The sequence below is a fragment of the Stomoxys calcitrans genome, chromosome 2, assembly GCF_963082655.1.
Source record: "Stomoxys calcitrans chromosome 2, idStoCalc2.1, whole genome shotgun sequence".
Lineage (NCBI taxonomy): Eukaryota > Metazoa > Arthropoda > Insecta > Diptera > Muscidae > Stomoxys > Stomoxys calcitrans.
Window position 1 is genome coordinate 182,424,868 of NC_081553.1, and position 17,306 is coordinate 182,442,173.

The 17,306-nt window shown below is 40.0% G+C and overlaps 2 protein-coding genes across 2 annotated transcripts in view; one reads left to right on the plus strand and one right to left on the minus strand.

The window, feature by feature from the left end:
* Window positions 1-17,306, minus strand: part of LOC106085921 (protein roadkill) — a 453,420-nt gene that overhangs the window by 425,129 nt on the left and 10,985 nt on the right. The window lies entirely within an intron of this gene.
* On the plus strand, window positions 1,149-5,714 carry LOC106085924 (probable cytochrome P450 6d5). Its single transcript, XM_013250410.2, has 5 exons — window positions 1,149-1,728; window positions 1,802-1,954; window positions 4,689-4,888; window positions 4,975-5,451; window positions 5,536-5,714. The coding sequence occupies exons 1-5, from the start codon at window positions 1,193-1,195 to the stop codon at window positions 5,712-5,714; spliced, it is 1,545 nt and encodes a 514-aa protein (XP_013105864.2). The 5' UTR covers window positions 1,149-1,192.

The following is a 17,306-nucleotide window of genomic DNA, read 5'->3' on the forward strand; positions in this document are numbered from 1 at the left end:
CCAAATTGTATCCTTTGATTTAACCGAAAAATTCTTAGTCGGAATGAACGATCCCATTCCTATTATCATTAGACAATCCATTGCATGTGCGGAAGTTTTAGCAACAATTCGCGACGATTCTTTTACAACCCATTGCGTTATATTCTTCCGAATGACTCGTAAAACACTCATCTAGGTTACCATTGGGCCATCCATTGCGTGCGCGGACGTTTGTTACGCAACCCATTACGTTATAATCGTCCAGATGATTTGTTTTTTTAATCAGCTAAGCTAACTTTTCGCGATTGTTTTTATTTTCAAGCCTGATGCGTTTAGGACTTGTATTGAATTATGTTATTCGATGTTTTGTTTTGTGTGGACAACTTCTAAAACACCAAACAGAATTCTCACTAGGCTTATATGACGATTGGTACTTATATGAGGAGTAATACAAATATTTTTTGAGATTTTTCCGTAGTTGTTTCATTTTTGATGCGCAACCCTTTTAGAGCAATATTTAAGATTCCAAAACACTTACAATATTTGTAACTCGTCCAGGCGAGTAATCCGCAACACTTCTAGAAGAGTATTTTATTAATCTTCCAAAACACTCGTTTGTTACTCGGCCACACCATTCTAAGATCTTTCAAGACTCTTCTAACTTACACTTTAGCAACTCATGCGGAAGATTCGCCTTGATGACTCACGACGGGAGAATCGTCTACGACTTTTAGACAAGCTCGTCTACGATTGTAAAGATTCGAGGAAGATTGTTTGGCGATCAAAAATGTTTGCAGGGTATGGGCATAAAAGTTCTGGTGTACCTACACAGTCATGTGCAATTGTGTGTATGCATTTGCCTATGCCTGCTTTAAACGGTTTTATTACGATAAATATACCTGATTAGCCATCAGTTTAGGCAACATTCAATCTCACCAGCCGATTGGCATATTCTAAGTACGCACTACACGCATTGGCACTGGAAAACTATTCCGATTAGAGGAAAAACACAATCAACAGACGATTGACTGGCTATGCTATTTAATCTTCTATTTCGGTAATATTTCTAGCTATCCCGCCTTGCCTTATGCAGGCAGACTAAGTAATGATAAGGACTGGTGGGTATAAATAATGGTGTTGGAATTAGACCTTCACAGTGTTAATTCAGAGTTGCTAGAAGACGTTTGGGGAAAGCGAACAACTTTAGTCAAAAATGTTTCTCTATTTTCTAATTGCCTTGTGTTCGGCAATTTTGTTCTATTTCAAATGGTCCTATGGCCATTGGCAACGTTTGGGCTTTCCTTGTGTTGAGGCCCAAATACCATTTGGAGTTTTGGATCCCGTCATCAGAACTTGGAAAAAGTCAGTGGGCATGGCCATTTATGATATCTACACCAAAACCAAAGAGCATAAATTTGTGGGCATCTATTTGATAAATCGTCCGGCTTTATTGATACGCGATGCTCATTTGGCACGCAGTATGTTAACCAAGGATTTTGTCAGTTTTCATGATCGCGGTTTGTATGTCGATGAAGTGCATAATCCCATGTCGGCGGGTTTATTTTTCCTAAAAGGACAACAATGGAAATCTTTGCGATCAAAGTTGACTCCTTCGTTTACTTCGGGAAAGCTCAAGTCTATGTTTGGTACCATCAATGAGGTATCCAGTCGAATGGTTGAGCATATGCAATGTAAGCTGCCGGAAGATGGCAGTTATAAGAGCATAGAAGTTAAACAGCTATTTGCGACGTAAGTTAAGATACTGAAAAATTAGAATCTATTGCTCAAAACTATGGTGCCTTGTGTTTTTTCTTTGTTGCAGATATTCCATTGATATAATTGCCTCCTCCATATTTGGCATGGAGGTCAATAGCTTTAAGGATCCCCAAAATGAATTCTTTGCTGTGAGTCGAAATGTCAATGAGAACACATATAGCGGTGTATTTCGAGGAACTTGTCAATTTATGTACCCAAGGTAAGTAAAAACCAGCCGGACCTAATCTTGGCAAACCACCACCATGGATTCTGGGAAAAAATTTACACAACCTAAATGTTGTTGAAGAGTATAATTTTACTCTATGTAGCAAAGTTTCTAGGAACCGATAAACGAGAGATCGTTTTATATGGGAGCCAAATCGGGTTAAAATCCTATTTGGACCGTACTGGTTACCCATACCACAATTTTCCAAACCGCCAGATCTCGGAGATGTGTGCACCGATTTAAGCGAAATTTTGTGTGACCCCGTTACGGTACCCTAAATACACGAAATTGGTGTACAATTTTAGGGTCAAATAACCCGGGGGGACACCCCATCCCAAAACCCACCCGGACGGACATGTTGACCGATTGGGTCATTATGGGTATCAAAAGGTATTTAAGAGTAGAATACGAACTTGATATACAAATTTCGCCCAACGCGTTCGGGGGCCCACCACTCCCCCACAAAGACTCTTTCACCGCTTTGGCAAATATGGGTATCAAATGAAAAGTGTTTAAAAGTAGAATACAAATCTGACATAAAATTGTATTCCTCGGTGTCTGAGGGGCCTACCCACGCTCCAAAACCCACCCGCATGGACACGTTTACCGATTGGGACAATATGGGTATCAAACAAAATATATTTAAGAGTAGACTACGAACTTGGTCAACAATTTTTTCCTAAAGTGTTCGGGGGATCCCTTCACCCCAAAAAAAACCCCAACAGGACTCTTTCATTGCTTTGAGCAAAATGAACATCAAATGAATGGTTTGAAGGGCCTCTCCACGCCCCCGAAATCCCCCGCAGGGCATATTTACCAATTGGGACAATATGGATATCAAATGAAAGATACTTAAAAGTAGTGTAAGAATCGTATATATAAATGTATTCCTTGAAAGTGTCAAAGGGCAATCGCCTACCTAAAAAAAGGAATTAAAAAAAAATAAACGAAGGCCGATCCGGTTAGAATAGGACAGCAATAAAAGGTCTTTGGTAGTAGAGTACACTTTTTACCTTCAAATTGGGATAGACACAGTAGGTAAATGTGGTAACCCAAGTGTTAGCTTTGAAATATGATTTTGAATGCAGATAACAAAAAAAAAATATTTAGTGTGGATCTGAACGAGACCTGTGCCCTGAATATCTTAATCGCCACCTTCAAAATGCTTGACATTATGGGGCTCAAACAACATCGTGTTCTAGAACGATGCTGATATTATTTCAGTGTCCACCCACTAAACTCCCTTCAAACCGACCATGTTTGCCTGCTATGGCAATAAGGAGGTCAAATAATAGGTATTTGTAAGAAGAAAACGAATTCGATATCCAATTTTGAGGCCAAGTGTTTACGGGGTAGACCTACCCCCAATAAACTTCCCCTAAACCAATTGCAATTGTGGCTCAAATAATAGGAATTTAACAATAGTACCCCTCAAACTGGACATATTTGTGGACTATGGCAAAATTGGGGCCCAAATCTGATATCCGTTTTATGGTCAGGTGTTTTAGGGACGACTCATCTATTAAACTCCCTCGGAACCACACATATATACCGACTATAGCAATATGTAGCTCAAACGAGGTTTATGGGTTGTAAAGTATAAATCTAATATCCACTTTCGGGCAAAGGGTTTGGTTACTCCAATACACCACCAAAACCAAGAGAATGAAGCAGATCTAACATCCAAACTTTAATGATTGGACCCTCTCCTTGCCCAATATTCAAAAGCGCCAGATCTCGGGGATGCGAAATTTAGTACGTTTAAAATAACCCAAAGGCCCGCAAAATTGAAATTTAAACCAATAATGACAATATTAGGCTCAAATGAAATGTATTTGAGACTAGAGAACGAATCTGATACATGGGGTACCACCTCACCGCCAAAAACACTCCCATACCGGACATATTTACAGACCATAGCAATATAAGGCTCAAATGAAATAAAATTTGGGAGTAGAACACCAATATGATATCCACATTTGGGTGACATATCTGAGAGGCCGTACCGGCACACCCAAACCGGACTTTTTTCCTGACCGAATCAGTATAGGGTTCCGATAAAATAAGAGAGTGAAAGAAGGCGCAGCGAAGCGGGCACTATCCAGAATAGAGAACGAATCTGATACATGGGGTACCACCTCACCCCCAAAAACACTCCCATATCGGACATATTTACAGACCATAGCATTATGAGGTTCAAATGAAATAAAATTTGGAAGTAGAGCACCAATATGATATCCACATTTGGGTGACATATCTGAGAGGCCGTACCGGCACAACCAAATAGGACTTTTTTTCTGACCGTGTCAGTATAGGGTTCAGATAAAATAAGAGAGTGAAAGGCGCAGCCAAGCGGGCACTATCCAACTAGCCAGCCAGAGGACCTATCCCATCACAGGTTTTGGACCTGTCCCATTTCCTTTCGGGCGCCTTATTTGAACGTCTACAGCGGTCTGCATCATCAGTGTCTCTTTAGAGGGTCCTCTATTAGGTTATAGGGCCAATTAGTTAGCCATGATTGTTTATCATTAAAAAAAAAACTTCCACACTACCCTTGACCTTGCATATTTTTTGCAAGTTTGCTTTAAACGCTCAAGTCGTTAAAGAGAAACCCAAAATGAAATTTACCCACTTACATTGCTTATGGCCAAAAATAAATCCTCAAATGGTCTTTCAGCAAACAAGTTATGATGCCAAATGTGTTTTCTTTTGCTCTTCTATGTTTCAGTTTAGAGAAATTCTTTCAACGTCTGGGTTGGACAGAACCGGCTCCTGATTCTATGAAGAAACTTGTTCGCCAAACAATTGAGTGTCGTGAAAAGCACAACATAGTGCGTAAAGATTTGCTGCAATTGCTGTTGCAACTAAGAAATACGGGAAAAATCAATGGCGATGATGATGACGAATGGTCGGCCAAGAAAACTAAAGGTAATAGTCATCCAAACAAGAAAAGGAAGTTAAATTCCTATTTAAATGCATGTATATTGAAATTTTGTTTGCATTTTCCTCTCTAGATGCTCTAGTTAACATGTCTGTGGAAATGATAGCCGCACAATTGTTTCTCTTTTATGCGGCCGGTTTTGAGACCTCGGCTGCCACCACTGCCTTTACCCTCTATGAGCTGGCTTTGTATCCCGAATGGCTACAAAAGGCCCAAGAAGATGTTCAAAATGCTTTGGAAAAACATGGTGGCTGTCTAAGCTATGAGGCTTTGAGTGACATGAAATTTTTAGATTTATGCATAATGGAGACAACACGCAAATATCCAGGACTGCCTATCTTAAATCGAGAGTGCACTCAAGATTATCCACTGCCCAACAGTGATTTGGTGATCAAAAAGGGCACACCCATAATAATCTCTTTATTTGGTATACATCGCGATGAGGAATATTTCCCGGATGCCTTGGGTTATAACCCAGAGAGATTTTTGAATGAGGATTATGAGGCGGCAGCATATATGCCTTTTGGCGAGGGGCCTAGACATTGCATAGGTAACGATGAGAAGAAAAGAAACAACAACCAACCTACTTCTCTTACTGATTTCATTGTTTTTGTTTTCGTTCCTCCACTTTCAGCTCAACGCATGGGAAAATTAAATGTCAAGGTAGCCATAGCTCAAGTATTAACCCATTTTAATGTGGACATCAGCACCGATCACAAAGAAATTGAATTTGATAATTTCGGCATACCCATTATGCCAAAGGGTGGAGTACCAGTAAGACTAGCAAGAAAAGAAAAAGTCATAGTATCTTAGTTATAAGAAAATTTAGTAATAAAAACTACAAATAGAAAAAAATTGTTTTAAATTCCAAATATTTAATTGAGGAGAAAATTGATAAAAAACAAGTAAAAGCGTGCTAAGTTCGGCCGGGCCGAATCTTATATACCCTCCACCATGGATCGCATTTGTCGAGTTCTTTTCCCGGCATCTCTTTTTAGGCAAAAAAATGATATAAGAAAAGATTTGCTCTGCTGTTAGAGCGATATCAAGATATGGTCCGGTTTGGACCACAATTAAATTATATGTTGTAGACCTGTGTAAAATGTCAGCCAATTCGAATAAGTATTGCTGTAACGGCCGTATTTATTTACCTTGATTTTTTATGAATGTTGATTATTATAATTATATGTTTGACAATTTGAACTTAATTTATATTTTCCTTAACTGTCCCAACTACCCTCATAAATTGTAATTTTTGTTGAGAGAAAATATGTTTTACTTTTGTATTTCATTGTTTCAAATTGTTCCATTTTAATTCCATTGGATACTAGATTGTTTTCATGATTTTACTTGTCCCTTTATAAGTCATTACATTTAGCTATAAGTTGTCATTCTTTACCGTATCTTGACAAATAAAGAGACTGCAAACCTAAGTCTTCATCGTCTTGTTTTCCTTTTTATAAAATCATATTAAACATAAAAATAAAATTAATACCAAGACACTAGCTGACCTTCGGGACTCCAGTGGCTGGTAATAATCTGAGGACAAATACTGATTATTATCTTATTTGAACCAGATTAATAAATAATAATACTCCTCTAAATAATCATTTATTACAATTGGCGCCCACCGTAAAATTTTTAAATATTTTGCTGAAAATTCTACAACAGTTTTGCATAAAATATTTAAATTTTTGCAAAACATAATTTTCGCAAAATAAAAGAAGAAACGTGTTTCGCATTTATTCAATTGCCGTCCACTTATGCTGCTGTTGCCGTCGCTATCATCAGGTTGAGTTGTTTGTTGTTGTTACAAAAAGGGAATCACCATACGTGAGTCATCGCCCACGGTTGGTTGTTGTTGTTGTGACTCCCGCATGTTTTAACTCCACATCTCATTGCTGTTGCTTCAGCTCCAGTCTATCAACAGTCTAGGCAAAGGGTTTTGTTGTTGCGAAAACATTTCTTCTTCCCAGCATTTCGTTTTACCAGTGTGTTGTTGCTTTGCTGTGATCATCACATCAAGAGATATACACATTGCCTACCAAGCCGCTGTTCCAATATCACTTCGTAACTTGTGCTTGTGCATATGTTGGTTTCGCTCATCACACACAAGTTGTTGTTGGAGTAAGTCTTGCTTAAAGCTTTAGCTGTTTCTCCCATTGGTGTCGATTAAATTCTCTTGCTCTCACTGGAATTCGAAGTGTTTTACGTTCCATCAATCTTTAAGATTCGAACATACATACATACTCTTCTGGAGAAAGATATTCTCTTAGATAGACTCAACAGGGTTACCATCAAGCCTTAATAAAGAAAATTCTTGCAATGAAGAAAACGCCAAGAACAACCATGAATTCTTTAAGCGCAGGTATTGTGGATAGCCAAAACCCAAATAACACCATGAATTCTAATGGAAATAATGCAGTTTCTACGGTAAATAACGATCAGAATTCGAACATGGGTCAAGTGGCAATTGATCAGTCTGCTAATACCGAAACTAGTAGGACTATGCCATCGACCAGTTCACATCAAAATAATTTCCAATTTCAAGGCTCAGCCCCAGCAAATATGCATCAATCGTCATCTAATATTCCAAATGCTAGTACGGCTTATTCAGCACTGAACGCAGATTTTTCCGATCGGAATAGCCAGAGTTCGTCAAATAATAACAACTTAAACGAGCAGTTAATTGCATCATTGTTAAGTAATGTCCAAGTAAGACCGCAAATTAGCGCCACATTTAGTACTTGCAGCGCACGTTTTAACGGCTCAAGTGATAAGGAAAATGTGGAGGATTTTATTGCAACAATCCTGGTCTACAAGGAATCGACACACATTTCTGATCGTTTGGCTCTTATTAGTATGCCCCTTTTGTTAGAAGGATATGCATCATCATGGTGGCAAGGAGTTAAAGATGAGGCTAGCACATTCGAGGATGCTATTAATCTGTTAAGAAGTGCATTTGCGCCCATCAAATCTGATTGGAGAATTTACTCCGAAATTTTTAAGGACAAGCAGAAACCGACTGAAAGCACTGACAGTTTTATCTGCAGAAAACGGCGGTTATTTGCATTATTAAAAGAAAAAGTTTCCCAGCGTGCTATTATTGATATGATCTACTATCAAATCAATGTCAACATTCGGGAGAAAGTGCCAAGAGAAGCTGTGAAAACGTTTCAGGACCTTCTCAGTAGCGCTCGAGAAATAGAGCTATTCATGACTGAAAATAAGACAGAAATTGTCATTAAACCCCAACTTTCTCGAGAAAAGACAAATGTTCGTTGTTCATACTGCCGTAAAAAGAACCACACAGCCGATGTATGTTACAAGCGAATAGAGGTCGAAAAGAGGGGAAAGACCAAAGATGAAGTAAAATTGAACTGCTATGGCTGCGGTGCTGCAGGATTTTACAGGTCAAACTGTCCAAAATGCAACTACAAAGAGATAATGGAAAGCCCAAAGGAACTAAACTTAAATAGTATTCAAACCACAATTGTTGGTAGAAATGTTCCAACCATAAATATAAATGTCAATGGATCGGACCAAGAAGCTTATCTGGACACAGCTGCCAGGACAAGCATAGCTGGTTACGAACTTTTTATGTTATTGAAGAAAAAGGAGGTCCCATTTCAAGAAGTATTTGCAGAGGTGACATTGGCTGACGGAAGTTCGAGAAAAGAAATGGTCTTATCGACCATAGCCTGTATTCTTATAGGCAAACGTTTTAAACGAATTCGTTTTGTTTGCTTGCCAAAGGCAAGAAACAATCGAACCCTAATTGGTATAGATTTTCTGGAGCAATGTGGAATGGTTATGGATTTAGCACAAAGGACTTGGCATTTTGTTGACGAACCATCCAAAATCTTTGAATTTAAATGTACGCCATCTAAGGCTATTGAAAAACGTAGTCAAATGAATGCTAGTACAACAAAAACCGAAAGGGAGAAAGAAAACGTTCAAGATTTTTTATCATGGTTTGTAGCATATGGCGAAGAAGACCCAACACATCCAAATAATGTTGCTGAATTTCCCGCCAACGACTACTCTCCAGGAGGTATCACAAAAATATTTGCTGATGCTATACCACAGGATTTTGAAATCCCAAATGAAAATAATTTATTCCCTCCATTGAAGAAAATGAAAAAACAAGCGGAAACTGAAGTTTTACCGCAAGCGGTTACATTAAACGCGATCGATTTTGAATTTCGAGAAAACGAAGCTGAACATTTGACTGAAAGTCAAAAAGATTTATTGAAAAGCGTTATCAATAAGCATAACGACATATTTGAAAATATTGTTGCTCCAATAGCCAACATTGAGCACAAAATTAATACCGGAAATCATCTGCCAATAGCCAATCCACCATACCGGATCTCACCAGCTATGAAAGTGAAGTTGAAGGCAGAATTGGATAAAATGTTGCAAGATGGAATCATAGAAGAAAAGGAATCTCCCTGGGCATTTCCAGTGGTACTTATACCTAAAAAGGATAATGAAATTCGACTGTGCGTAGACTATCGCAAATTAAATGCTATAACTGTCACCGACACATATCCATTACCTCGAATTGATGACCTACTTCATGCAGCTAAAGCAACACCGTATATGTCGACATTAGACTTAAAATCTGGGTACTGGCAAATAAAACTTGCAGAAGAAGATAAGCTTAAAACAGCTTTCACCACACCATTCGGTATATTCGTATTTAACCGAATGCCATTTGGACTCAAGAACGCTCCGGCCACTTTTCAAAGAATAATTGACAAGTTTCGCTCAAGTCTGCCAAAGCTCTTAATACTGGCTTATCTTGACGATATTATTATTTGCTCTCCAAATTTTGAGACCCATTTGTCTGATTTAGATCAAACCTTCGAGAAGCTTAAAAAGTTTGGTTTTCATTTGAATGACAGAAAATGTTTTTTCTGCAGATCAGAGGTCAAATACTTGGGACATATTTTGACTACAAGCGGTATTAAAATTGACCCAGAGAAATCTGCAGCCATAATTAATCGGCCAAAACCGAAGAATTTGAAACAGCTCATGTCTTTTCTTCAAACATGCTCTTGGTTTAGGCGATTTATTCCCGATTTTTCCAAAGTTGCCAGACCCCTATCGAATTTGACAAAGAAGAAAGCTACATGGAACTGGGGGAACGAAGAAAACCAGGCATTTAATAAATTAAAGCAGCTGTTAAGTTCTCCTCCAGTATTGCAACAAGTTCAAGAATCGGCACCATTCCTTCTTAGAACAGACGCGAGCAACTACGCGATCGGGGCTGTACTATTGCAGGGGGAGAAAGATAAAGAACACCCTATAGAGTACGCCAGCCGTCTGCTTATACCCGCAGAACGCAATTACTCAACAACTGAACGTGAAGCTCTAGCCGTTGTTTGGGCTATACAGAAATTTAGAGGCTATGTAGAAGGTTCGGAAATCACCATTTTAACTGATCATCAGCCGCTGAAATGGCTCTTTGCTTTAAAATCTCCAACAGGAAGACTAGCACGATGGTCTTTATTTCTACAAAGCTATAATCTACGCTTCGAATATACCCCTGGAAGGCAAAACGTCGTAGCAGATACTCTTTCTCGTCCACCATGCGAAAGCGAACAATGTTGCATTTCATGCGAATGTAACTCGATTGATATCGATTTTCCTAGAAAAGGATCCGAAGAATTTCGCAAATCCCAGCTTGACGATCCCGAGCTCAAGAAAATCATTGACTCATTTGAACAAAATGATGAAAATTCATACAGACACGCAAGTCGTGGCTACATAATGGTCGACGGAATTCTGTATCGTTATTGCTCTGAACAAGACTCGGAAAACGGCCAGCTTGTCATACCAAACTCTTTACGAGAAGAAATCTTACAAAAATACCACAAAGACGCCACAGCAGGACATTATGGCATAGACAAAACTATTGCTCGTATTGCCCCATTGTTTTATTGGTCTGGAATTAGATCGGATATCACGAAATATGTGAAAGCATGCGACGAATGCAAAAAGTACAAGCCGAGTAATATGAAACCAGCTGGATTGTTGCAAACCGTCAGTAGTAGACAGCGATTTGAAATTATAGCCGTTGACTTATTTGGACCATTACCACGAACTAGCAATGGACATCAATGGATCCTCGCCGTCGAAGACATCTGCAGCAGATGGATGGAATTGTTTGCCCTTAAAGAAGCATCGGCAGAAAATTGTGCTTTAATCTTACTGAACGAAATCATACTTCGATATGGCGTTCCACGCAGAATTCATACTGATAACGGATCTCAATTTATATCTGCCTTGATGCAAAAATTGACTTTTTGTTTGGGAATCCAGCAGACTTTCACTCCAGTGTATCACCCAGAAGCGAATCCTGTGGAAAGAAAGAACAGGGATCTTAAAACCCAACTGTCAATTTGTGTTGGCAAGGATCATACCCAATGGAATTTAATGTTGCCATCAATTCGTTTCGCAATGAACACTGCAAAATGTGATAGTACAAAGCACACTGCGGCATATCTTACGTTTGGAAGAGAATTGAGATCTCCTACCGAAGTGCACTATGACTTCAAAGCCATAATCAAAAGTGAGAACTTTATACCGCAAATCACACCACACTTATTGAGATTAGCAGATACCCTTGAAATCGCTAATGAAACACAAGAGAAAATGCAAGACAAAAATAAAGAAAACGTTGATCGAAAACGCAAATCTCAAAATGATTATCAAATTGGCGACAAAGTATTGGTCTCAACGCATGTCTTAAGCAAAGCAAGTCAAAATTTAACTTCAAAGTTTACACCACGACGTGATGGGCCATATCTTATTATTGGGGAAAAAGGATCAGCTTGTTACACAATAGCTAAGACTGATGACCCAAACACACCAATATCAACACATCATGTTTCAGCGCTCACACCATATGAAGGCGATGCTTCTGCACCAATCTACCCGATTCGGAAAAGAGGTCGTCCGAAAACAACAACCAATACAAACGCACATCAGCAACGGCTGCACACACCAGCAACCCAACACAACAATCAACCGAATGCGGGCACTACTGGAAGAAGCAACCAACACAACACTCACACTTCTACACCCAGAAGGTCCACACGATTGACGAACAAGACTAACCATTAAAGTCCTGGTGACATCATCGAGGCGATTAATGCACCAGAGGGGGAGGATGTAACGGCCGTATTTATTTACCTTGATTTTTTATGAATGTTGATTATTATAATTATATGTTTGACAATTTGAACTTAATTTATATTTTCCTTAACTGTCCCAACTACCCTCATAAATTGTAATTTTTGTTGAGAGAAAATATGTTTTACTTTTGTATTTCATTGTTTCAAATTGTTCCATTTTAATTCCATTGGATACTAGATTGTTTTCATGATTTTACTTGTCCCTTTATAAGTCATTACATTTAGCTATAAGTTGTCATTCTTTACCGTATCTTGACAAATAAAGAGACTGCAAACCTAAGTCTTCATCGTCTTGTTTTCCTTTTTATAAAATCATATTAAACATAAAAATAAAATTAATACCAAGACACTAGCTGACCTTCGGGACTCCAGTGGCTGGTAATAATCTGAGGACAAATACTGATTATTATCTTATTTGAACCAGATTAATAAATAATAATACTCCTCTAAATAATCATTTATTACATTGCGCCCTTTGCGGCTCAAGAAGTTAAATAGAGAGATCGATTTATATGGGGGCTGTATCGGGCTATAGACCGATTCAGACCATAATAAACACGTATGTTGATGGTCATGAGAAAATCAGTCGTACAAAATTTCAGGCAAATCGGATAATAATTGCGACCTCTAGAGGCTCAAGAAGTCAAGATCCCAGATCGGTTTATATGGCAGCTATATCAGATTATGAGCCGACTTGTACCTTATTTGACACATTTGTTGAAAGTAACAATAAAAAACGTGTTGCAAAATTTCTGCCAAATTGGATAGGAATTGCGCCCTCTAGAAGCACAAGAAGTCAAGTCCCCAGATCTGTTTATATGACAGCTAAATCAGGTTATGAACCGATTTGAATCATACTTGGCACAGTTGTTGGATATCATATTAAAATATTACGTGCCAAAATTCATTCAAATTGGATAAGAATCGCGCCCTCTAGAGGCTCAAGAAGTCAAGACCCAAGATCGGTTTATATGACCGCTATATCAGGTTATTAACCGATTTGAAACATACTTGGCACAGATGTTGTATATCATAACAAAACACGTCGTGCAAAATTTCATTCAAATTGGATAAGAATCGCGCCCTCTAGAGGCTCAAGAAGTCAATACCCAAGATCGGTTTATATGACCGCTATATCAGGTTATTAACCGATTTGAACCATACTTGGCACAGATGTTGTATATCATAACAAAACACGTCGTGCAAAATTTCATTCAAATCGGATAAGAATTGCGCACTCTAGAGGCTCAAGAAGTCAAGACCCCAGATCGGTTTATATGGCAGCTATATCAGGTTATGAACCGATTTCAACCATACTTGGCACAATTATTGGACATCATAACAAAACACGTGGTGCAAAATTTTATTCTAATCGGATAAGAATTGCGCACTCTAGAGGCTCAAGAAGTCAAGACCCAAGATCGGTTTATATGACAGCTATTCCAGGTAATGGACCGAATTGAACCATACTTAGCACAGTTGTTAGAAGTGATACTAAAACACTATGTGCAAAAAGTCAAATCGGATGAGAATTGCGCACTCTAGAGGCTCAAGAAGTCAAGATTCAAGATCGGTTTATATGGCAGCTATATCAGGTTATGGCCCGATGTGAACCATACTTGGCACAGTTATTGGATATCATAGCAAAACACGTCGTGCAAAATTTCATTCCAATCGGATAAGAATTGCGCTCTCTAGAGGCCCAAGAAGCCAAGACCCAAGATCGGTTTATATGGCAGCTATATCAGGTTATGGACCGATTTGAACCATACTTGGTACAGTTGTTGGATATCATAACAAAACACGTGGTGCAAAATTTTATTCTAATCGGATAAGAATTGCGCACTCTAGAGGCTCAAGAAGTCAAGACCCAAGATCGGTTTATATGACAGCTATTCCAGGTAATGGACCGAATTGAACCATACTTAGCACAGTTGTTAGAAGTGATACTAAAACACTATGTGCAAAAATTCAGTCAAATCGGATGAGAATTGCGCAATCTAGAGGCTCAAGAAGTCAAGACCCAAGATCGGTTTATACAGCAGCTATATCAGGTTATGGCCCGATGTAAACCATACTTGGCACAGTTATTGGATATCATAGCAAAACACGTCGTGCAAAATTTCATTCCAATCGGATAAGAATTGCGCACTCTAGAGGCTCAAAAAGTCAAGACCCAAGATCGGTTTATATGGCAGCTATATCAGGTTATGGACCGATGTGAACAATACTCGGCACAGTTGTTGGATATCATAACAAAATATGTCGTGCAAAATTTCATCCCAATCGGATAAGAATTGAGCACTCTAGAGGCTCAAGAAGTCAAGACCCAAGATCGGTTTATATGGCAGCTATATCAGGTTATGGACCGATGTGAGCAATACTCGGCACAGTTGTTGGATATCATAACAAAATACGTCGTGCAAAATTTCATCCCAATCGGATAAGAATTGAGCACTCTAGAGGCTCAAGAAGTCAAGAACCAAGATCGGTTTATATGGCAGCTATATCAAAACATGGACCGATATGGCCCATTTACAATACCAACCGAGCTACACTAATAAGAAGTATTTGTGCAAAATTTCAAGCGGCTAGCTTTACTCCTTCGGAAGTTAGCGTGCTTTCGACAGACAGACGGACGATCAATAATATATATACTTTATGGGGTCTCAGACGAATATTTCGAGTAGTTACAAACAGAATGACGAAATTAGTATACCCCCATCCTATGGTGGAGGATATAAAAAGGGAGTTGCCCGGGGCAATATATCCGGTACTGTTAAACCTCTATAATATATTACTAAATTTCTCATGAACATTTCATTAAGGAACAGGGGATACTTCTCTCGTATCAATGAGTGCAGTCCGATTAAAGTTCAAGCTCAACGATAAGGGGCCTCCTTTTTATGCTGAGTCCGAACGGGGTGCCGAAACCACTTGGCAGAGAAGTTTTAGCATGGCAGGATACCTCACAAATGTAGCCAGTATTAGTAAGTGTATAACCACCGCGAAAATATTTCTGACGTTTACACCGGAATTCTAACCAAAGCGTTCAGCATCATAGGCGAAATTGCTTAAGGTGGCCTTCAATCTCTACCTCTCCTCTTTTACCCAGCCCCCAGACGGCATTGAGATCGTATCATATGCGGAGGATTGTTCGATCATGGCTCTTTGATGACATCTGCGATAGGTTAAACCACTACCTTGTTGATATTGCAGCAGTTAATTTCACTGGCAGAAATTTCAAGATATCCGCCAACAAATCTTCAGCCACACTGTTCACTCCATCGTCAGCGGAAAGGAATAAGATCTGTGAGAATTCTGCCTTACGTACTGCGTTTGGCTGTTTTCTTAGTTTTGTGTGGACCACTTACATCAGGAGACAAAAATCCAAACCGTGCGAAGGCACAGCTACATGCTGTCTAAGCAGTATCTACTGAGATGCGATCGCAGAGAACACCCCAATCACCATTTTGTGAATAGGCAACCACCGCCCATAGATGTCAGACAGGATCTACATGATCTAGAGCGTGAGGTTCAGTCCTAGACGCATTCCAACTTAGTCGCAGAGTTCCTAGGTCTCAATACTTAACAGAACTCAGCTGACGAATGGATGAGACATAAAACACCAAGACCAACACCAACATTTTGTCCCGGCACCACACAGGCTTGAACTTTGATGTCCGATCTGTGTGGTGTTCATCGCTGTTACGATATGCTTAGCTGCGAGCTACCGGGCGCATCCACAGGTTGCGGATAGTGGAATGCTCTATACGGAGTAGCTGCAACGGCAGTCCCCGACAATCAGCGGTATCGAGCGGAGAGTCTCAATGAGAGGTCGGGTGGTACCGGCTTTTGCATAAATACTGATTACCTATGATGCTCGATATGACTAGGCGAGTTATTGACGCCTTTAAATAACCAATGGCCACCCTGTTCAAGGGGCGATCGGTCCGTTGGGCCGTAACAAGCTTACTCGCCTACAGGAGATTGAAAAGAATCGCCACCTCCATATGTAAATGTGGTTACAACAACAACAACATCCAACATTTTGCTCACCAAAAAAGAGACTTGTCAAGATTCGCTTCTAGTCCGTGGCGGGATTGAAAAAAACTACGAACCTTGGATCTGTTCGGTTTGCCAGAACCGCCTCCATCATCGGTCGGTATCGATGAGGCATAACCGGTGTATGGAGTGTTCTGTTGTTGGATGTTGTTCCGGCCTTACCTCATTACGGTAGTATAGCAGATGCGGGTGAATGTAGTCCTTGGAGAGAACAACCACATCCCATTGCACCTAAAGAAATTGACCTCTTCCGGTAAAAAAGAGTAGTTCTGGCTCAATTACGTTCCGGCAGATGCAGCCGTCCCTAACCCTACAGAGCAAGGATTGATGACGACGTGCAAGATGTATGTCCCGATAGTGACCAAGGACCACACGAAACACGTCACCTGTTTAACTGCCCAGCCAAACCCACTCAACTCAGACGCAGATCCCTGTGGACGCAGACGCAGATCCTGGATCTTGGCACAGATGTATATACCGTGTACACACCGCAGGTTGGTTATTGTGACACAATTAATGACGAACTTTACAGTGTCGGCATTAGTGGCCTACTGTCTGGCCATAATCGCCTGGTTCTAGGAGACTTTAATACGCATATCATTTCATGGCATTCTCCCCTAGGTAACAACCATAGGTTTGGCAGAGCAGAGGTGAATGAGGATGCCCCACTAGCGACCAGCTCCCTAGATATTTCCATTGCATCCCTTGATCTCCTCAGTGACGTACCCTGGCAGCCGTTATTTCTTTGGAATCAGACCACCTCTCCATAATTCTCACCATCGACAGACCACCCGACTTCATAACCTGTGAGCGTCGGACGTTTATTAAGCACAAGACGGACCATTGGGTCGGCTTCATAAAGTACACCAATCGCCGCTTCAGTAAACTGACACCATCCTCAAATGTGCTCATTTATACCGGCCGGTAGAATTCCCCAAATGCGTCCCAATTTCCGGGCGCAGCCAGTAGTACTCGCAAAGGAGCGTGATGGAATTTGTTGCACGGACCCCACCAAACCCAGAATCAGCGAGCTGAAATAGAAATAAATAGTCAACGAACATAAGCTGAATCCGTGGCTGGAACACTTGAACCTAGGAGGCCACCGTAGCGCAGAGGTTTTCATGACCGCCTATGA

Bases quoted from the DNA above. Each gene is read 5' to 3' on its own strand.
- LOC106085924 (XM_013250410.2), top strand. From the start codon at position 1,193: ATGTTTCTCTATTTTCTAATTGCCTTGTGTTCGGCAATTTTGTTCTAT. The intron at 1,729-1,801 runs GTAAGTTAAGAT...TCTTTGTTGCAG, and splicing joins GTTAAACAGCTATTTGCGAC to ATATTCCATTGATATAATTG. The intron at 4,889-4,974 runs GTAATAGTCATC...TTTCCTCTCTAG, and splicing joins GTCGGCCAAGAAAACTAAAG to ATGCTCTAGTTAACATGTCT.